This window comes from Malassezia pachydermatis, assembly GCF_001278385.1.
Source record: "Malassezia pachydermatis strain CBS 1879 chromosome Unknown scaffold13, whole genome shotgun sequence".
Classification (NCBI taxonomy): Eukaryota; Fungi; Basidiomycota; class Malasseziomycetes; order Malasseziales; family Malasseziaceae; genus Malassezia; species Malassezia pachydermatis.
Window position 1 is genome coordinate 34,682 of NW_017253150.1, and position 21,940 is coordinate 56,621.

Sequence of the window (21,940 nt, forward strand, 5' to 3'; positions counted from 1 at the left end):
ATGTGCTACATCGATACAGTATACTGCTGTCATGATCTAGTTTGTGGTCATGTTGTAGAGAGAAAGTGTTCTTATAGAAATATGATCGTACCAATATACATTGTTAAACCTACAGAGAAAGGCTGAACAGTTGCTACTAGTTGGCAGCCATACACAAATCATAGATCAAAAAACACGCGTTCCAGTACCATCATAATGACGTTCGACATGAATAGCAACAGAAGGTCATCATCACGCAGTGAGAGACGCGCTTTCATACCACTACACGAGAATTAGGCAGTAGCAAATATCGATGTGCGGACTTCCCCGACTTTTCAGCAGCTCGAAAACTCACCCAGCATGACCCCCAGGTTGATCAAACGAAACTACGGGGCTATTTCGCAAACGCGTCACGTCATTGGCGCGAGAGGGATCACACGGGCTGATGCTGTGGATCTTTTAGTGCAACCCTGATGGAAAATTGGACCTAATAGGTTATGTAAGCAAAACGTGTATATCCATATATGTACGCGAGGCGGCGTTTGTTTGTTATCGCCACAAGCTACCAACTATGGCGCGTACCAAGCAAACAGCCCGCAAGTCAACTGGTGGCAAGGCGCCCCGTAAGCAGCTCGCCACTAAGGCCGCTCGTAAGTCGGCCCCCGCCGCTGGTGGTGGTATGTATACGCCCATTGTACTTATACACTAACACGCGACAGTGAAGAAGCCCCACCGTTACAAGCCTGGTACCGTGGCTCTGCGTGAGATTCGTCGCTACCAAAAGAGCACGGAACTTCTGATCCGCAAGCTGCCTTTCCAGCGTCTTGTTCGTGAGATTGCCCAGGACTTCAAGACCGACCTGCGCTTCCAGTCGTCCGCTATTGGTGCGTTGCAGGAGGCCAGCGAGGCCTACCTTGTCTCGCTCTTCGAGGACACCAACCTGGCTGCCATCCACGCCAAGCGTGTGACGATCCAGCCGAAGGACATTGCCCTTGCCCGCCGTCTTCGCGGTGAGCGTTCGTAAGCATGTTCCCTTGATTGTTTCATTGTTATGTAGTAGTTTGCCACTTTGGGGGCAACTTGTGTTGTGAACTATATGTACACTCGTGCTAGTTAGCTACCATTGTGATGTTCAATTAAGTTAGAATGCAACATCATTGCAATTCATTCATGTTACAGGGCTTGTATCTGTATGGCCTTCTTCGGTACAACAGAGGGCTACGGTGGGAGGGGGGCCGAAAGAGTCATTTTCGCCCTTAGCGATGAAAAGGGGTATATACAAACTCCCCCAAAATACCCGCTGTGATGATTCAGCGATGGAGGCCTTTTTATTTTTTCGGATACGGTGCACGAATGTTTTGGAAATACGCATTGTGGGCACGTTCTTCCGTCACGCCGGCCTCGCGTGGAGTAAATGAAGTGTTGAACCTCAGCCGCGTGTTTATATCATGAACCCAGTCGTCTTGAAGCACAGGATGCTCCTGTAACGTGGATGCAGGTCCCACTTTACGCATCATATTGGCTTCACGAGAGAATACAATACTTGAGAGAGGGTAGGGTGACATCTGAATACAGGCGGACTGCTCGTGAGAGAGTGCTTGAATATTCTTTCCATCCACGCTCACATGAGCCTGGGAGCGTGAAGTCGGGGACACAAATACCTGTACTTGTGCATCTCCAGGAAGCAGAATGGTCCTGAAACTGAGTGAGCGTGGACTAATAGGTGTCAGGACCAAGGTTGATACAGAGGGATGTACAATAGGACCCCCTGCAGACAGAGAATAGGCAGTGGAACCGGTAGGCGTAGATACAATCAGACCATCAGCAACTGTTCGAGTAAGATGCTCGCCATTCACGAACGCGTCCATAGTCGTCATGTGTGGCTCGTGACCACGATGGAATACCATCTCGTTCATGAAATGTACCTCCTTACTGGACCGCACATTCTGAAGTGGTAACGCTTCATCAGGCTCTCGCCCCCAGAGAGTCAGACACATTCGCATGCGAAGCAATAACGTAAAGCGTGACGCCATAACATCAGCTAGGGCTTCTGGAAAAGATTGGATGTCGTATGGGAGAAGAAAGCCCAATGTTCCCATAGAAAAGCTAAGCACGGGGGGTATAGCATGATGGCTAAAAAGGCTGGATACATGAAGTATAGATCCATCACCTCCCAGTGTTATGACCAGATCGGTCTTTGCTGCTAGAGCAGCCTGATCATCTGTACAAATAAGACTCTCTCTGACAACATACCATCTGCAAAAGTATATAAGCTTGGGAATGTGCGTGCCAGCTTACGCCATACGTGCGCCTCAACTATGATGTTGAGATGGGGGTAATGTTGCTGAATATGTTTAATGACACCGTTGAATGCTTGTTCCACGCGTTCATCGTCCTTTTTCTTGATTAGCAACACATTGCGTGGCTTCTCTAGCCATCGAAAGGTATGTGCACCACTAGTATGTAAACAGAATCAAAGTATCCTTACCCTTTTTGATATGGAAGCGGTACTGTGATGGTATTTGCCATCTTGGGTTCGTCGGTAGCCGTCCAATCTGGTGCCCTGCATTGAGTCAGAGCCGACATACATACTTTATCTGTGGTTGGACGGAAATTGGTGCCTTAAGCGGCAACAAAGAGAGCGTGGACCAGCCTCTTTGAGACTTCGGCATAGTGCGGAGTGTACGTTTGCGCGCATGGGACAGCGCAGACATAGTGGCTATGTGCCGCATGACACTGTTAGCGATCGTCACAGGCGAATGTATGCAATAATAAAAATATGCGCCCCCAATGAAACCTGGCTGCGATCGGGCCATGTGGCGAAATCGGTCCAATTTGTTCAACACCTGTTGTTTTTGAGCTTGTCGTTCCTGTGGCGCCGATGGTAAGCTCCCTGTTGCCATGGTGGCCCAAGACATGGAATCCATTTAATCGGTGGCAATGGTCCAATGGATATGATTATGAGACATATCTTTCATCCTTGGCTGATGAAATTGAGTCTGTGGAATCAACTATTCTAGACATCAAAGCACGCAAGCGTCGTACGATCCACAATGTCCTTCAGGTCATGTTGACTCTATGGATCATCTCCCTAGTTATTCTCTGGGCTTTTTCGTCCTTCATATGGGGTAGAGAATGGGCTGCCTCGCGTTCAATGTTTGTGGTGCTCCTTTTGCTGGGTACGCCACTGTTTATTGCCGTACTGCATCGCTTGGTGACCATTTGGTTTAGGCGTCTGGAGCGTGCCCAAGAGTCCCATTTGGCTACGTTGCGTAAACAACAGAGGAGTAAGATCAATGAGATCAAGAAGGCGACTGATTTCGAGCACCTGCGAAGCCTGCTGGAGCGGTACGACACAGATTCCAGTGCGGGATCCTCCTTTGCTAGTGGGGTCACTCCAACTAAGTCACTGTTGTCGCGCCGCTCAACAACATCCCTGCGCAAGAAAACATCGAAGGAACCCTCCCGACTTTCGAAAGAGGCGGAGACCTCAGCCTCATCAGCTGAAGAGCAGGCCAAGAAAGCCGAAGTTTTAAAGATGTTGGCACCCCCTATCACTAGCACACCTGTCCAGAATGTACCCAGCACCACATCAGGATCTAGCGCTACTCGACCCACAGCTATGGGCGTTCATCCTCGCGGATGGATGGACAAGGTAGCCGACATGATTCTCGGCACAGATCCCTATGGTGTTACTCTAGAGGACCAGCAATATGCCCTTATCTGCCGCAACTGTTTCCGCCACAATGGCCTTGTTCCCAAGAGTGAACTTGATGAAATTCGTATGTATCCAAGGCTGCTGACACCTCAGAGTACATATGCCCCCATTGTCATGCGTTTAACTCGCGCCGACCATCAAGTCGACCTGTATCATCGCCTTTCGCGCGAGCTCCTCACGACATGACACCTGTCAAAGAGAAGCGCCCCACCCTACCTACTTCGGATGATATCCCTGACACACCAACTACAAAGCCTGAAGATACACATTCTCCCTCTCTAGAGCCAGCGCGGCGCAGCGCGCGTTTGAAGTCGCAACGTTCTTCGGACGACGCACCCTCTACTGAAGACATGCAAGTCGACGACGAATAGGGATATGCCTACTCTGACTGTCCAGCGTATCAGTCCATAGGCCATAGTTTTCATATCGAATAGCACAAGATTCCATGCATATACTACAGATGTGACACTGTAATCAAAGTCCATACAGAGTAGCAGGATCTTGGATATATGGGATCAATGAAAAGCTCGAATTTAGTGTCCACCATGAGCGAGGTGACCAGCCTTCGAGTTCACGTAGGCGTACTCCTTGTTGCCCCACGAGTAGATAAGGTAACCCACCACGAAGGGAATGCCCGAGTATGGCAGCTGCTTGCAAGCACGGCGGAAACCGTTGAAGAAGTAGCCCTTCACCACACCAGCGAAAGGCTGCTGCTGGAACGGCGAAACCGCTGTTCAACGTAAGTATGTCTGCTGGAACGTGAGAAATACATACAGTAGGTGATAATACCCTTCTGGGTCGGGCCACCAAACGCACCCCACCAGCCGATCTGTCCTGTCAGTACTCCGCTCTTGCGCTTTTCTTTATACGTACCCACTTGGGACCGGAGGGCATACCGCTCTGAACAACATTGCTGGGACGCATTTTGAAGGGATGGAACTACAACGTCGTCCTAAGGAGCAAGGACTCTACCACCACTCGGGGTTTTACGGATTACCAATCCACCTGGCCGGGTCACCTCTCTCGGCCGAAGAGGGGCAGACACGTTGAAACGCCGCGCATCGCGATGCGTCGTCCCCCCCTACTCTCCACAGTCTCTGACGACTGTATTCGGGTGATTGTTGGCCCGTTTCTCTGGACGTTGTTAAACGAATCAATACATTATCATGGTTAGCATTATTTGAGGAGTGCCTCGTACGGGAAAGCGGATGACGATATGCGCAAAACTTGCTCTGCGTGAACAAGTTTTCGCGTCACATACCTTCTGGGACCGGAACAGACAAGGACCTTGATTGCACAGAGTCCTTGAGGGCGCTTGCATGTGAGCCATGACAATATCAAAGAAAGGTATCCATCCATGCTCGTCTATGTATACATAGGCTATGGGTCCTGCCATGCCAAGCAACCATCCACCTAACTGGGATCGGCGCTGTCAAGCATGGACCTCTTCGTGAGCGTAGCTTGGATCATGGCGTGCGTGGTGATAACCTTATGCGATTGGTACCAGTCAAGTGAGATGAAGCATTCAACCTTTGACTTGCCTCCTCTACCTGCCAGTGTATGCAGTCCCTCTGGACTAGCGTATACGAGCAAGAACGACAGCCTTCCTTGTATGTTTCTCATACAATTTGAAAGGATGATGATAGTCTGTACAGGACGATGACCGTGCCTGGTCTTCGTCTGCCCCCGGTCCCCGCCTTACCAGCGGGTGCACTTCTTTGCGTGTTGGAATGTTGTGCTTACACTATATGGATGTGGTCATGTGGACGCTAACTTTTTTTTTCTGTACAGGCTTCGAACCTTGACAAGTGTACGTGATATGCCATCTAATTCGACAGCGCTCGACGAAATTATTTCTGCCAAGCGCAAGCAGAACCCGCGTCCTCGCCGTGCCGGTGCGCGCCAGTCCAGTGCTTCGCGCGGCAAGAGTGCCAAGGCTGCTGCACTTGGTAGCACGGCCACTGCTGCGGCTGTGAGCCAGGCTAATCGTCAGCAGCCACCGGTGGTGTTCCCACCGGCGGCTGGTAAGGGTAAGGGCAGCAAGGTGATTGTGAGCAACCTGCCTACCGACGTGACGGAGGCGCAGGTCAAGGAATTGTTTTCGACAACAATTGGTCCGCTGCGTCGTGTGCTAATGAGCTACCGTGCGAACGGCCAGTCGACTGGTGTCGTCACGGTGGAGTTCCAGCGTGGTGAGGATGCGGGTCGTGCGTACTCGCAGTACAACAACCGCCTGATTGATGGCAGTATGTATCTCAAGCGACGGCACTTACATACAGAGCGTCCGCTGAAGATTGAGGTCGTGGTCGACCCTGCGCATGCGCAAGTGGCTGCGGTGGCTCAGCCGAATGCTCAGCAGCAGCAGCAGCAGCAGACTGGCGGGAAGACCAAGGCGGCGAAGGCGAAGGCTCGCAAGGGTGGCAAGCGCCGCCGTGAAGACCGTCCGGCTAAGTCGCTGGAGGACTTGGATGCTGAGATGGAAGGTGTGTAGAAGGCTTACTAACTCTAGACTACTCCAAGCAGGCTTCCTCGGAGACGCAGCCTATGCAGGATGCGCCGGCTGCCTAAGGCGTGGATGTATGTATGCGTACGTAGAAGGCCCAAATAGGGACGTGTGTGTATTTCCTCGAGTGGAGGTCGAAGGCACCTCTCGCTGCGGCGTGCAGGATACACATCGTGCAGTGTAGCGACCGTGCGCGGCTGCCCCAAGGTCTTGATGTCGAGTGAGAGCGTGTCCCCTACCGAAAGATGGGTAGGGGAGACGCCTTCATGTCCCTACCCAGCGTCTTCGTCGATGAAAGCCTTGCTTCTACAAGCACAGTTGCGTACTCGTGTCCTGTCGTCCCAAGGTTCTGCGTTGGTGGCAGATATCTCGTTCGATGACAACGCTAACGGTAACAATGATGACGACGACGACGAAGCGACGGCATCACGCTTACTATCTCTCTTGCAAGTCTTATATACCTGTCCGTCTCATGACTACCATACCATGCTGGCTATTGCGCTGAATATCCATGACGTGCTACGGCCCGACACTCATGGCCCAGCCTACGTATACCCCGCGTTCGGACAGCACGGCGGTCTGTTAGCTATTGGACAAATTCTAGCGGCTCTACAAAGTGGACGTGAGGGTGGGCAGCCTGAAGCCGACGTGCGAGACGCCCTTGCCCGTCAGGCCCTTACGATCCTCGTCGATGCGATCACATACAGTGCCAGCAATTTCTCAGCGTTTGAACACATGCTGGGATGGCCCAGCTTAGTATCTTCGCTCACAGAGACGGTCCTTCCCAGCGAACTTCCACGAATTCTTGCGCTCCTGGTGGGCCTGGCTATTGCTGATATCGAGACGGGCGTGGCCTGGTGGAACGCCTACGAGAGTGGTGCCAACACCCCCTCTGGACCCTGGAAAGGCTGTGTATTGGTCCACCCGGCGGCCATGGAGGCGGCCTGGCATCTTCTCCCACGCATACCAGCTTCTGTGGTGTTTGACACACTCGCTCCCATCCTTGCGGAGCTGATGGCTTCACATCCTCGTCACCGAATCATGCTAAGCCGAACGTCTATTAGCACGTGTCTTCTTGAGGCATGGCTCGCTGGACAGGGTGGATCGTGGCCTATCAAACTACTACGGATGCTATGGCACGATGGGATCTTGCATACAACCGACATGCAGCAGCTGAGTAAGTTCTTACTTACGACGCCCTCGCTGGACGAGGCTGACGACGTGTTGACGTTACTGCAGGATCTCCTCCCCACTTCTTCTCGCCCGGCCTACCTGACATTCGAGTCTACTTGTTACAAGACAAGTACAGAGGGGATGCAGATCGCTGCGTTGGACCGTGTCTTCCCCCCGGACGATCCTACGTCCACCGGCTTCACGTTGGGGTTGTGCCTTCGTGTGGACCATATCCAAGGTGAAGCACAACTTCCATTAGTATGCCTGGGCGCGGCCAATGTTGCCATGCGGATCGTGCTGGATACCAAGACCCAGTCGCTCGTGTATGAGCCTGGCGGTATGGCACGAGGCACATTTGCACTTCCACGCTCTGTGTTGTCCCTGGGCGACACACATACTGTGATCCTTACGCATGCACGCTCTGCACCTAACGTCCTTTCGCCTGTGCATGTATACCTTGACGGGCAGCGTGTATGTACATTGCAAGTGCCATGGGCCGGCGCCTTTGCGCATCCTGCCCCGCTTCGTATCGGTACATGTCCCCTGGAAAAGGCTACCCAGACTGCGCATGCCACCTGGTCCGTCACATCCATATGGCTCCAAGCAGGTGTCGTTCCGTCCAGTCTCCCTCGCTTGTTCCACGCTCTCCTTCTTGCATCGTACACAGCTCCATGGCAAGGTGCTTTGGCACGTTACTTGACGTACTCCGATCGCGCTGCGCTGCTGGCTCATCTTGAGCACCTCGCGCATGTATCCTCCACGCCGACTGCCGCGTATACAGCGCTACATACAGCCTTGTTCGAGGCTGGGGCTCGTTCCTGTCCCTTGTCCGAGATGTATGTATACCTTCACGCTGCGCATATACAACGACAGTCTACGCGCACTGTATGTATCAACCAAACCTCTACACGAGCGCATGCCGAGCTGTATGGCGTACCGACTGTCTGTCATCCACGCTCCCTCGGTGTATCGATTTGGCAGGCTGGCGGGGGGACATTGCTGCTAACGTGGATCGAGCGTGCCACATCGTCTGAAAGTGTGGCCATGTGCGTTTCTCTCTTTGTGAATACACTCTCCCAGTCGTGGCGCTTCGCCGACGAAGCGGAGCGTATGCATGCCTACAGCATTCTGGGAATGCTATTGCGAGAGAAATCCGCGTACCTCACGCCGTCCATTTTTGCTACGTTGGTACAGGCCAGTATGGAAGAAAAGCGTATCATTAACGAGGCCCTATACCGTGCTGTCATACTTGATGTGGGCCTGTGGTCGCAGGCGCCCCCGTCTGTGCAGCTGGCCTATGCACAACACGACATTGTACCGTCCGATCGCAAGTATACCTCTCTGCCACTAGTGCGTCGTTGGCTGTGGTGGGCTGAAGGGGCACAAGCCGTTCCCATCGATACTGCCGCGTCCCTGGTCTGTGCAGCCATGGAAGTGCAATGGCATCCACGGTCTCTTCAGGCCTTTATGCAGACACTTACATGTGTCATGGCGCAGATCTCACCCTCTCTTCCGATGCTGGGCAGCGCCATGTACGCCAGGACTGATGTGGATCTCGGCACGGACCCCATCGAATGTGGTAGGGTCTATACCCCACCCTCTCCCACACGTCCTGTGCCTGCCCGATCCAAGGCGCTTGCACAAAAGTACCTGACCTGGATGGCCAACGCCGTAGCGTGCGATGCTTCACGCGCTGCAATGCTTGCCGAAACGATTCCGCCCAAGTGGTTCCTCATTTTGCTGCGTCCAGGCATGTCACGCGACGATACGGCGCCTCTTCTCTCGCTGGTCGGCCATTGCATGCTTGCATCCTCATCATTGATGTCGGCGTGGACTCGACTGGGTGGTTTCCGTGTCCTTGAAGCCTCGTTACCGCCCTTGTGGGATGTACCATGCGTACTCCCATGGGTATGGACCTGGCTCCTTGGCCCATGCCGGCCTGCTGCATCCCTGTACGATACCTTTGCACCGCCGGCCACCAGGGGCGAGAAGACCAATTCACTGACACTATCGCAGCCCCAAGCCCTTCGTGTGCTCGTGCTCTGCATCACAGCAGGCATTGCCGCAGGCGCCTCTCGGCCACGTTCGCGACGCGCGTCGTTGCCTACCATGCTCGTTCAAGATACACGGTGGATCGCCTTGGATCACTCCATCGCTCTGTTATGCGTCTATGCGTCAGAACCTTCCATACGTGCGCTTCTAATGTTGGCACCAACCATGGTTGGCGTTCTGCGTGCCACGTTACCACGCTTTGTCGATCGATTTTGCGCGCCCCAGGCAGCTCTCTGGTGTGATCAGCTGCTCGATATGCTAGCACAAAGCATGGCCCATGTCCTGTTGTCTTCGCCGACATTGACCCTATTGCATAGCATGCACGCTGCTATGCCTACACCTGACCCGCTTGTCCAATCGCGTTTGTGTGTGGCTATGTATACAGCACTGCTGGAGCATCTGCATGCCAGTCTGCGTGTGCAAATATGTACACGCCCTCTGCTGACCATGGTCGCCGGCCTATTGGAGCTTACCTCGAATGAGTCGATGCGGGCACGGACCTTGCAGCATCGCATGTACAAGATGGCCGAAGTATTGATTCAGGCGCCCCCGGCCCTGCTCACGCCGCACATTCGTGCACAGTCCACCTTGGCGTTGGAACGTAATGTCTTGCACAGCTTCGGTACATCCGATGCTTCGTCTGCTCTAGCGTTTTGTGCGGAGGGCGCCTCTCTTATGCTCACACCCTTGGCAGACGTCGGCTTTGTCAAGTGCTTAGCGTACCATGCCTACCAAGCAGCGCCCACTTCAGATCATGCTGTTCGGTGTTTACGCCATATGCAGTCGACGTGGCCAGACCTGCCTTGGGTCGATGTCCCAGTCGCCTCCATCCCGACTTTCTTTGCTGAGGCGTGGAACGAAGCATCGCAGGCCCAATCACAGTTCCTGCATAGCCTCGCACGCGAACGCGTACGAGCTTGGACCACACAACCTTCCGCGCGGGCCCGCTCTATTCTCCAAGTGCATGCACGTTTGCAGGCTTGGTACACACGCGTCGATGAGAGTGCGACACAGCGAACACGCCACTACGCGCAGGACACACATGACGATATTGCATGCATGCGCCATATTTGGACAGAAGCCAAGCATGCATTGCGTCAGTACAGTTCCACTGACTCGTGGGAATGTGCTTTAGATGCGACAGAGGGCCCCTGGCATATACGTCTTAAGCTGTGTGATGTGCCGCCCTTTGGATGGCATGCCACATCCCGCGCCGAACAGACCGAAGCTGTTGTGCCTGGCGCCGTGCCCATACCACACTCAGAAGAAGATGCGATGCCCTTGCCACCTGTCATCGATGTACCTTCTGTAACGACATCCTTGCCTACGTCAATTTCAATGTCCGGCTTAGAAGCTGTGCCTCCTTCCGAAGGGAGCATATCGTCTGCCGTACAAAATGCCTCGGTTGCCCCCTTCTCGTCTGCTTCCACGAACGAAGAAGACTATGACAAGCTGCGGTACATTGTGCGTGCCCTCGAACCTGGTGACGAGGTGCAAGGACTCCTCAATGCAGCTCGTGTTGTGGGCATCGATGTACAAAGCAGTTTAGTTCTGCTGGGAAAGCATCGCATGTATCTCTTGGACGATTATTTCCAGCGGCCGAATGGCGAGATTGTACATGTATGGGACGCTCCCGTGCATGAACGCGATGTGCTTCTCTTGGCTGCGGGGGTAGGGCAGGTGGCAGCCTCCGATGAGCCTATTCGGTCCTGGGCATGGCCACAGTTGCTCATGTGTGCCTGGCGCGCATGGCTGCATCGCCGTACAGCGCTGGAATTGTTTATGGATGACGGACAAAGTACCCTGTTGGTTCTCCCGTCGCATGCGCATGCTGCCCGGCTGTACGACATTGTGCGAGCGCATGCGCCCAAAGCCATCGCTGCAAGTGATGCACTGCAGGCCAGCGTCCAAGATTCCACTCCAGCTCCATCTAGGCTGGGTGTCTTGCGACGAACGACACCAGGGGAAGCGACACAGGCATGGCAGGCACGTCGTATGTCCAATGCCGCTTATTTGATGCACATCAACACGGCAGCGGGGCGGACAATGAACGACTTGACACAGTTCCCCATCTTCCCATGGGTTCTGGCCGATTATACAAGCTCATCCTTGGATCTACACGCAGAAACATCGTATCGTGATCTGGACAAGCCCATGGGGGCTCAAACCGAGGCACGTCGGGCGGCATTTGTGGAGCGGTACGAGCAGCTGGAGCAAGTCCATATGGACCCTTTCCATTACGGTACACACTACTCCACGGCCGCAAGTGTCTGTGGGTTCCTCGTTCGTTTGCAGCCGTTTGCGCGTGTCCTCAAGGTGCTACATGGCGGCACCTTTGATCTTCCAGATCGGCTCTTTGCCTCCATTGGAGAAGCATGGACCTCGGCAAGCCAGCGATCCCAGGCTGACGTGCGTGAGCTCATTCCGGAGTTCTTTTTTGTACCAGATATGTTTGTGAATCACAACCATTTGGATTTCGGTACAACACAGGCAGGGGTGCAAGTAAATCATGTTGTCCTACCGCCATGGGCCCATGATGATCCTGTATTGTTTGTGCAGCTGCATCGTGAAGCGCTCGAATCGGATTATGTGAGTGCACACCTGCACCGTTGGATTGATTTGGTATTTGGTGTACAAACGCGTGGTCAGGCGGCTGTAGCAGCGACCAATGTCTTTCATCCAATGTCGTATGCACATGCTATGGACTTGGAGGGTATCGATGTGCCGCTCGAACGACAAGCAGCTGCACAGGCCGTGCACAACTTTGGGCAGACACCACGCCAGCTATTCCCACGTGCCCATCCCTCCCGGTCCATCTTCCTCTGCGAGCCATGGCATACACAAGCAGATTGGCTGGCCACACCGCAATTCCTTCTTCCTGCGTATGGACCACATGCCCATGTCGTCGATGAGCCTGTGCGGATGATTGGCGGTGACTTATCACACTTGTACGCACTACCAGCACGCCATATTTTTCTGCGTGATCAGCGATGTATGCTGTCGTATAGTGCGCATACACCTACGATTCATTGTATCGGCGAAGATGGGCGTTGTACAAGTGTGCTAGAACATGCCACACAAGGCGCAATCACGGCCATGCTAGCGCTTGGTTCCTATCTTTGGCTGGGATCCGATGATGGCATGCTTCAGCTATGCCATCTTTCTACCATCAACTCAAATCTCACACCTAGTACAGCCTTGCATGGCCATACTGGCGCAGTACTTTGCCTCGCTGCATCCCAAGCCCTGGGCGTAGTCGTATCTGGCAGTGCTGACCACACTGTGATTGCGTGGGATATGCATCGTCACAAGTACGTACGCACCTTAACAGGGCCCGAGCAGCCTGTGGAACATATCGCGATCGACGAACAACAAGGCTGGATCTCCGCTGTGGTCGGGCATTCTATCTGGGTATGGTCAATCAATGGGACATGGCTCGCTCACCAAAGCACACGGAGTGTAACTTCGGATCCACCATCCAGCATAGCGATGATCTCACGCGAGTTCCATACAGGTACACTGGGCGTGATTGCGACTGGCCACCGCGGCGTTGTGGTGCTATGGGATATTGTCTCGAACCACACTGTACGTCGCGAACCACCACGGTGGCGTCTTTCGCAGCGAGCTCTCTTGCGTAGGTCAGACGAGGGGTCAGGCTCCATTACGGCCTTGTACGAAGCTTCTCCTCGCGTCTTGTGCACAGGTGACGAGCATGGATACATGTATACATGGGCCCTTCCTGGGGCATCTATCGCGCCACCCAAGGAACAGGAGCGATGTGTGGGCGCATGCAGACGTACACTTGGTTTTTTGGACACAAAACGTTTATGTCAAAGCTGCAGTGGCCTTGTATGCCAAAAGTGTGTGCGAATGCAAGGCCCACTTCGTTTATGCGATACCTGTGCTACGACGCTGGCGTCCCGTGGACTGGCGCTCTAATACCCTCTTTCCATACTTGCAATTTTGTCTATTCGTACATATGCATGCGATCGTACATTACGTGGCCGTCGTGGTGGATTGGCTCTTCGCTTTCGCCACCTGCTGTTGGATCTGCTCAATAATGGCTAAGTAAGCCTCACTCGCAGGGCTCTCTGGGTACTCTTCCACAAAGCTTTCACCCTGATCGCAGCATTTGGCGATGCGGGGATCCAGAGGCACACTACCAAGGAAGGCCAAGTTCAGCTCTTCGCAAAGCGCCTTCGCGCCACCTGTTGACGGATAAAAGATATCGGAGCGGCCATGGCATGCAGGACAGACGAACCCGGCCATATTTTCCACGACGCCCAGTATAGGCACGTTCATTTTTCGGCAGAATGAAATTTCTTTCCTTACATCTTGTAGCGATACCTCTTGCGGCGTAGTAATAATCACAGCGCCATCAATACCTGACTCACGTAGGAAGCCAACGATGGACAGATGCTCATCTGTCGTACCCGGCGGCGTGTCAACAAGAAGGTAGTCAATCACAGGCGCGCCATCTGAGGGCGGCTCAAGACCGCCAGTCCAATCGACATCTTTGAGGAACTGCTTGATCAGGCCGTTCTTCTTCGGGCCACGCCAAATAATCGCTGCGTCCGAGGATGGCAGGAGGAACTCCACTGACATACACGCCAGATTGTCAGAGACATACACTGGTGACCACCCTGCAGAAGATGAGTGGATGTACTGGTTGCGTAGGCCCAAAATCGTAGGAATTGACGGTCCACACACGTCAATATCCAAGACAGCCGTTTGTGTGTGCGGGTTGCTTGCACAAGCCCATGCCAGTTGTGACGTGAACGTGCTTTTCCCTACACCTCCCTTGCCACTGAGAACAAGAATTTTGGAGCCGATGCACTTCATGCGCTCTCGAATCAGTGGAAGATCAGGATCAGGGCCCTTGGGCGCTGTAGCACAGTATTCCTGGTTAGCACACCCATCACACGCACTGGCCAGACCTGCGAGGTCAGAGTCGACCCCTGGACAGTGCTCTGGTGCATCCTCAGGCAGGTGATCAGGCCGAGGCCGTGCCAGGCCCTCGGTATGTGGCTGCATTACATCGACCATCGTAGGAAGGTGGCAAACTTCGTACGCGTGTGACTTTCCCTCCACATGAAAGATGGCGTGATGAGATTACGCGCTATCTCAATCAAAAAAATTATTTACTATATTAAATCGCCTCGAGCCACATACGCACGGTAGCGGCGAGCAAGGGAAAGGCATGAAACTCGGCAATCGCGAGGGCATGCGTAAGCCTTCGCATGGTCGTGGCGGCAGGTGATTTGTGCACCCATGCGCCAGAGCAACTGCAGTACGGTGCCAAGTTGCCAGTATGAATGCGTCCACATCTCTCGCAATGCAGATCTTGCACGGCATGCTGGGCCACGTGCTGCTGCACTTGGGCTACTAAACGAAGCTCAATCTCAGTGCGGTCATATAGGGTATCGCAGCGTGTGCAGCGCCAATCATGATCATGCGGATGAGCCAACAAGTCAGTATCACGGCACAAGTCCAGGGTGCGGTCTTCATTGCAGAACTGGCAAATGACCCACGGAAGTCGGAACGACAAGCACGGGTTTCGCCATTCGGCCACAGGGGCAAATTCTCGTACACCGATCAGGTCGAGAAGATTGCGCTTGCATACCTGCGCTTCTAAAGCCGCTTCTTTGTGCAAGGCCAAAACACGCGTCGTGGCTTTGATAAATTCCAACGCGGGGTTGTTGAGGTCGAGATGCGAGCCTGGTAACTGAGGGAACGTCCAGCGATCCGCATCGATACCGCTCTTCCACTCGGTTTGAATGTCGCCGACCATACGAAGAAGGCGTGGGGTCATGACATGCGCAATGATGTCCATGACCTGCTGAGCCTGTCCTGCCTCTTCCTTCTCCACGTCGTCGGTAGCCGTGGGCTTTGACGGCGTGTTTTGTGGCAGTATTCGCATCACAGGGCGATCGCCCGTCCCCTCGACGTACTTCTTTTTGGCTCGGTACAGCTCATAAATGAACAGACCAATGGCCTTGGCAAATCGCTCTTGCAGCGCAGGCGGTAGGAACGCTTGTATATTCCAAGCCATTTCCACGTCCACATCGTCCGGAAGTTCCGTAGCGTCTGGATCGTGCGCAATAACACCACCCATATTCGCCATATCCAAGAACAGCAAGTACTCCCATACATGCACGAGGTGGAAAGACAAGTGGCGGAATACGTCCGGCGATGTGGCTGCACTTAGCAAGTACCGCCCGAACGCCGCTGCACTGCCTGCGGTTGGGCGATTCGTCAGCAAGATGAGTCGTGTATAGCTCGCATACACAATCTGCACACCCAATCGTCGGAATTCGGCAAGGAGCTGCAACATCATCTTGCGCATCAAACGCTGCAAGAACCGCTGCAGCGCTGGCTCAAACAGCGCAGATCTTGTACTGCACGCCCAACGCCAGAAATTGTCGGCAAGGAGCGAGGCGCAGGTGGAAGCTCCTCGTGTCTTGTCAACGTGCCATGTTTTCACCATGCTGCGGACCGTCGCAAAGGTCTGTGATGTGAGCACGGCGTCGCCCAGGTCCGTTGACACAGGCACATGGCCACGCGCATAGTCATCTAGAGAATGCGAGGCAGCATCAAACGCCATCGATGCAGCACCGATACCTTCCATCGCATGGACACTGGCACTCTGCAGCACACAGTTCAACGCAAGGTCGGCCACTTGGATTTCGAGGCACACGTTGGCATATGCACCTGGGTTGATCACTTCCAACGCATCCAGTTCGTCGATCACACCGGCATGGGCATCGTCTTCACGACCGCCCAAATCGGGACGGGGACCAGAGGACCACCATAGCACCATATCATTTAGTTGCAAGCGACGTGCAAAGTCCAGATCACTGCCAAACAGTGCAAAATCCCGTTCCATATTGCATACCGGCACATCCAAATGCGTCGCCAGCTCAATCCAGCGGGCCAGCCACGCAGACGTACGCAAGTAGCAGCTGACCATACGGCGGGCTGCGTAGGGCTGCCAGCCCAACGCCGGCAACGCATCCTCCGCGCGGGCTGCTGGCACCATAAGCACAGGCAGCTCCATCGACAAGTTCATGTGCGTATCATAGTATGAGAGCGAACGCGAAGTGCACACAGTCAGGAACGCCGCACCTTGCCGTGCTGCTTTGGCTTCACGTACATCCTTGATCAGCGCACGGAATGCTTTTGTGAGGTTGGTATGTACTGAAACTTCGGTATGCAGCGACGAGGGGTAGTCAAATGCACCTTGGCCATCTCCGATGCGCCCTGCTTTGGCCATCGCCATATGCCGCTCCGTATACAGTGCTTCCAGCGACGGCCATTGCTGCAAGCCTGCCGAGTCGACCAGGTGGACTCGCGTAGTGCCATCACTGTTGACAAGGACAAGTACATGGCGTTTGCCATCCGAGGCATGGTATAAGTACAAGGTACGCATAGCGCGACCACCAAATAGGTAGGACGATGCCGCGCCTGAGGCATGAGATAGATCCGAGAGAGGCAAGCCCTTTTCCAGGGCCTGATGCAGCTTGGCGCCACGGCGCAGCGTGCAGGTCGTACCTAGCTGTAGGATCGCACGCACGTCCAGCGGTACATGTCGCTCGTACACGCCATCAACGTTAGGGTGGTTCAATAGTCCTGCAAAGTGGTACTCATTCGCCTGGAACTCTTCTTCCGGGATCGTCAGCAGCATCAAGTGTCGCACAGGGGCACCTCGGGGCAGCAGACGATGCACCACTTCTGCACGATAGGTATCGAGGAGCGTACCAGGCGCCGGCATGTGCACAAAGTTCACGTACAGCTGGCGTGGTACATGCAATCGGAGAGCATGCAATTGGCGATCCACCAAGACCCACATCCGGAACTCACCCGGTCGCGCGGTCGGCGCAAGCTGTACAATATCCCACGCAGCCGATGCCATCGCGGTGCTACGCTCTGCCAGCATCCCGCCAAGAGTAGCTGGACGTCGCTCTGTGCCGTCACGACGCCGTTCTGCACGACGCTGCCGCCACCGGCTTCGCATGGCTGCAACCCATCCAGGATAGTCCTGCTCGATATCAGGTATCGACAGCTCTGGCGCTGGCGGCGGCGTTGGCTCACGAGCCACGCTTGGCTGCGCTAGCACGGCGGCGGGCGCCTTGGTGCGGGCCCGTACAGCTTCGCCATGGAACAATGTATCGAGTTTGGCCTGTGTCACCTTGTCTTCACGCGCGGCCACGCGCTTGAGTAGCCAGTCAGGATGACGCACACGTGGCACTGGGTTGGGCACACGTTGCATCGCGGCTGGAATGGTGATGAGCTTTTGAATGACACCGGCAAATCGCTCAATGTAGTACTGCCAGTCAAGAATGTTGCGGATATCAAAGTTCGTAAGCGTGTTGTCTTTCAAAAAGCGGCGGAGGAAATGAGCCTTTACATCTGGCTCTGCATTAAAAATGGCCACAGGCACAGCACGCTCGGTCACAGGCGCACCATACGGCTTAGCAGAGACAATAAACTTGCACGCCAAGCCACGGTCCTTGACGACCTGCTGTCCCAGCATCTCAGCTAGACGACGTGCTGTCGTAATGGCTGTCGACTTTTGGGAACCATATTCACTCAGCAGTTTCGACATGCTCTTGTTCTCGGCAATCAGATCAATCAATTCCTCATCATGGAGCGTCGAGCCTTTGCTGTACAGCACATCCAGCCACTGATCCGCAATCTTGGCTACAGCAGCGTAGCAACTCACGAGCGAGTCACCCAGCAAGAATTTGCTGAAAATCTGCTTTTGGAAATCTTTGATCAACTGAAGCTCACCACGTCTCTTCACTTCGAATCCTTTCAGCTCAGCGAGCGATCCATCCTCATTAAAGACAGCATACCGTTTTTTCAGCAGCTTGTCCTCTTCTTTACTGGACGGGAGGATCATCGCGCGATATGGGCCATCCAGTTCGAAAAAGATACTGTTCTCACTGTGCACGTTGTACTCGCCTGTCTTCGCATCCACTAGGTCATGATACTGATGATTCGTGAACCGCTGATGCACCAAGTAATTCAGCATTGTACATGGATAGGATACGCCGAACGACTTGCCGTTCCGACATTGGAACGTAAAGTTCTCGGGGAATGTGCCAGGAAGCATACACCAAATACCATCTGTATCCAGTTCCAACGGCCGTCCAATCCGGTCGACCAAGTCTTTGGCCATCTGAATGATCGTGGCACCCGTCAGACAGGTAATACCTGCCATCTCCATCGAGTACCATCGCGCACCTTTACGCATGACATACCCGTAGAACGAGTTTAAAATACACTTGTGCGCCAATTGCAAAGAGTCGTACAGCACGATCATCTTCTTCGCTTCCAGCGTGTCGTTCAACGCGCCGCTCTCCAAGGCCTTGTCAAGATTCTTCTTCCACTTTTTATGCAGGCCTTTGTACTCGTATCGACGATCACGGAAGTCACGCACGGTATTGATGTAGAATGGGTTCTCGCGCTGGCAAATAATCGCTTCACGGACCACGGTCTTGGTATCATGTGCACGCTTGTACACTTTGCGACTGTAGTCAGCCAAGCGCTTCTGCAGCAACGCTGACTGCTCCGTGGCACTCAGGTCCTGGTACGAGCGTGGCTTGCTATTCGCATCGCGGCCCGGGAACGTCTCCATATCAAGTGCATGGCGGATCATATTCACTTCGTCGCGCTTGGCAGGGAAATATTCACCACGCCATGCCCATTTCATGCGTTTGTCGCATGTCATGCCAGGTCGGTTGTAGTCACACGAAGCACACATGGCTTCAGATACCACGGAATCAGGTTGCAGACGATTGGATAACATGATATTGGGGTACATCGCCGCCACATCCAAGTGGTAGATCAGTGGCTTGTCCTGGCGGATGGGGTTGTCTCGCAGAGCCTCCAACATGCTACTAATCTGGCCTTTCACCTCGTCAAAGTTCTCAATATCGTCGAGGGACAAATGGCCTTCTTCCACGATACTGAACTTGAGCGATCCGTCCAGATCATCAATGAGTTGCTGCATCGCCGCTGGCTCGATTCGGAAATCGGTCGGAATATCACTGCGGAATACGCCTGCTTCCAGGGCTTCCACATGTCCACCGACATACGTCTCTGATTCCAAAATATGCCCTTCAAAGGTGTTATCAATCGGATCCACATGTCGGTTGGGCATCAGGATATTGCTCTTGTAGGCCTGCACCATCAGTAGGGTCTCACATAGCGTCCCACTACCCTTTCGCAAGACTTCGTCTGGGTTCAACGGAATGATATTGCATAGAGAGAAAATGAAGGGATGCACATATTTCATGTAAAGATAGTAGGTAGCAACAGCATCAGATACCGAATACTGTGCTAGCGTTTGAGGCTGCTCTGATGCATAGGGCGTCATCAGTTCTGGATCCAATTCCATGGGATCATACCCCAGCTTCGCTACCGTAACAGCTTTGAGACCTTGACTGCCTTGTGGGAGGTAGGAATCACGCTTGACCCAGCGGAAACAGTCCAAATGCGAACAGTGGCGGCTCTTGTACTCATCGTCCGAGTCCTTGGCAAAGCCAATCTCTTGGTACATATCAATGCCGTGGATCTTGGCACGTACATCCACAAACATAAAGTCGAACGAGTCACCGTTGTATGTTGCAATTACCGTTGGTCGAGCTTCTTGGATATGGCCAAAGAAGCGGCGGAGTAATGCTACCTCGTTCGGCTCATTAAAAATGATAAAGGGACCTTCGTACTCATCTTTCGGCGTGTACTCAAAGTCTTCGATATCCTCGCTAATCACTTCGCGGTTCGTGATGAGGAAACCTTGTCCATCAATCATATACGAAATCATCATGATCACATCCGACTCCGCATCTGGGAACTTGAGCGGCTGCTTTGTCGTCTCAATATCAAAGGCCATAACCACAGGATCAGCACGCTTCACACGCTCTGGCACTACACGTAGTGTCACCTGCCCTTCATGGAAACTCACATCGTACCACAGACCAACACGGATGTCGTTATCGATAGCCACTCGAAGGTAATAAGGCACATCATATTCCCAGAGCGCCACAATACATTGTTCTGCATTCTTTCCACCGCTTCGTGCCTTCATCGTCACTTTAGCATCGTCTGTTTCCAGACCAATAGCGAAGTCCGCCTCTCCTACAGAGCTGGTATCTTGCAATACATGGGCATAGGCTTCCATCGCCGACACTTTCTTTTGTGCATCTTGTGCCAGCGGAAGTAGCTCTTTTCGAACGGTAAGGAGATCATGTACGTTCATGAATCGCAGCTGCAGGGCTAAACGTTGATGCCCCACCAAGTGATTCGGGAGCTTAAGGTCTTCCACATGCTTGCGCTCGATAGAGTGCAAAGTACCTTCAAAACGGCGTCGAAGCCATTCTTCAACGATAGACTCTGTACCAGGATAGCAGCCCAGCAAGAAGTATGGCTGGTATACGACGGTTACCTTGAACATAGATGCATCATCCTGCACAAAGTAGTAGTCTACGCCTGATCGGCCCGTTGGGTGGGTCTCATCTGGCAACAGCGTTGGATGCATATTGACCATCCAAGCTTGTCGAGTTTCGCCTTGTTCGATACGCTGGAACCCCATGCGCTCATCAATCGCGTCATGTTCGCGTACAGCGGCAAAGCGTTCTTCCAGCAACGAAGCCGCTGCCTCAGCACTTGAAGGGCCACCAGCTCCGCGTGCACCGCCACGTTGTGAGGCGCCAGTGCCACGTCGTCGAAATGTACCACGGCCACGTCCGCTTGCCGAACGCGAAGGTACGAGGCCTAGAGTACGTGGGGCTGGCATATCGTATGCCTGCCTATGGGCGGTAGAGAGAGACTGGAACGTCTAGCAGGTGGGTGCGCGTCGCGTCGCGTAGGGCTTACATTATAATGGAGGCGTGTATATACTATGGACTCGCGTCGCTTCGACTTCTTTGCTTCCGTCTAGCATGGGGCCTACGCCCATGCGAGTCTCTCCCAAAGTAGCACGAACGACAACACACGATGCAGATCTCGCTCGAAAGCGATTAAGGGAAAAGTGCTTGTTAACTATCCAAAAAGAGCGTGCCGATAAACGGTCCACGACACTGGCTCACATGCGCCAATCTGCATGGCTGTCCCATGTCATGCAAGAGGAAGCGCGCGAAGGCGTTCTCAGTGAAGAAGTACGTATGTACCCATACTTACTTCTAGGAAATTGGCTGTATAATAAGAGAAGAATACGAAAGGGCTCTACGTGACTATGAACAGCAAGGCCGTGAAGAGCTTGGTGATGTTGATATTGATGCCATGCTACGTGTCGAAGATGATATTGTTAAAGAATCAAAAATGCATTTCGATTATGAACAAGATTGTGTACATATGGAAATAAACTAGGTCGCCATCATTAAAACATTATTCTTCTCGTGTGTGGCCTAGAGACGTTTCTTGCGCCAGGGCATGCTTAGTAGCGTCCGCCACCGTAACCGGCGCCCATACCTTGGCCGCCGTAGCCACCACCCATGCCGCCTTGGCCACCG

At 53.5% G+C, this 21,940-nt stretch overlaps 8 protein-coding genes across 8 annotated transcripts; 5 read left to right on the forward strand and 3 right to left on the reverse strand.

The window, feature by feature from the left end:
• Positions 1-550: 550 nt before the first annotated feature.
• Positions 551-1,003, forward strand: Malapachy_2756 (histone H3; the record flags this gene model as incomplete). The annotated part of the gene is made up of 2 exons (XM_018137244.1): positions 551-656; positions 699-1,003. The coding sequence occupies 2 exons, from the start codon at positions 551-553 to the stop codon at positions 1,001-1,003; spliced, it is 411 nt and encodes a 136-aa protein (XP_017990079.1).
• Positions 1,004-3,133: 2,130 nt separating this feature from the next.
• Positions 3,134-4,068, forward strand: Malapachy_2773 (hypothetical protein; the record flags this gene model as incomplete). Its single annotated transcript, XM_018137259.1, has 2 exons — positions 3,134-3,761; positions 3,791-4,068. 2 exons carry the CDS (start codon positions 3,134-3,136, stop codon positions 4,066-4,068), a joined length of 906 nt encoding a protein of 301 aa, XP_017990089.1.
• A 162-nt stretch (positions 4,069-4,230) lies between these two features.
• Malapachy_2766 (ubiquinol-cytochrome c reductase subunit 8) lies at positions 4,231-4,621 on the reverse strand (the record flags this gene model as incomplete). The annotated part of the gene is made up of 3 exons (XM_018137254.1): positions 4,231-4,427; positions 4,472-4,526; positions 4,571-4,621. The coding sequence occupies 3 exons, from the start codon at positions 4,619-4,621 to the stop codon at positions 4,231-4,233; spliced, it is 303 nt and encodes a 100-aa protein (XP_017990096.1).
• Positions 4,622-5,516: 895 nt separating this feature from the next.
• Positions 5,517-6,265, forward strand: Malapachy_2757 (yra1-rna annealing protein; the record flags this gene model as incomplete). The annotated part of the gene is made up of 3 exons (XM_018137245.1): positions 5,517-5,943; positions 5,977-6,180; positions 6,207-6,265. The coding sequence occupies 3 exons, from the start codon at positions 5,517-5,519 to the stop codon at positions 6,263-6,265; spliced, it is 690 nt and encodes a 229-aa protein (XP_017990078.1).
• A 226-nt stretch (positions 6,266-6,491) lies between these two features.
• Positions 6,492-13,364, forward strand: Malapachy_2769 (beige beach domain-containing protein; the record flags this gene model as incomplete). Its single annotated transcript, XM_018137256.1, has 1 exon — positions 6,492-13,364. One exon carries the CDS (start codon positions 6,492-6,494, stop codon positions 13,362-13,364), a length of 6,873 nt encoding a protein of 2,290 aa, XP_017990093.1.
• Positions 13,365-13,421: 57 nt separating this feature from the next.
• On the reverse strand, positions 13,422-14,471 carry Malapachy_2767 (p-loop containing nucleoside triphosphate hydrolase protein; the record flags this gene model as incomplete). Its single annotated transcript, XM_018137255.1, has 1 exon — positions 13,422-14,471. The coding sequence occupies one exon, from the start codon at positions 14,469-14,471 to the stop codon at positions 13,422-13,424; it is 1,050 nt and encodes a 349-aa protein (XP_017990097.1).
• Positions 14,472-14,574: 103 nt separating this feature from the next.
• Positions 14,575-21,225, reverse strand: Malapachy_2765 (dna polymerase catalytic subunit a; the record flags this gene model as incomplete). Its single annotated transcript, XM_018137253.1, has 1 exon — positions 14,575-21,225. One exon carries the CDS (start codon positions 21,223-21,225, stop codon positions 14,575-14,577), a length of 6,651 nt encoding a protein of 2,216 aa, XP_017990086.1.
• A 322-nt stretch (positions 21,226-21,547) lies between these two features.
• Malapachy_2774 (hypothetical protein) lies at positions 21,548-21,797 on the forward strand (the record flags this gene model as incomplete). Its single annotated transcript, XM_018137260.1, has 2 exons — positions 21,548-21,590; positions 21,640-21,797. The coding sequence occupies 2 exons, from the start codon at positions 21,548-21,550 to the stop codon at positions 21,795-21,797; spliced, it is 201 nt and encodes a 66-aa protein (XP_017990092.1).
• Positions 21,798-21,940: the final 143 nt, after the last annotated feature.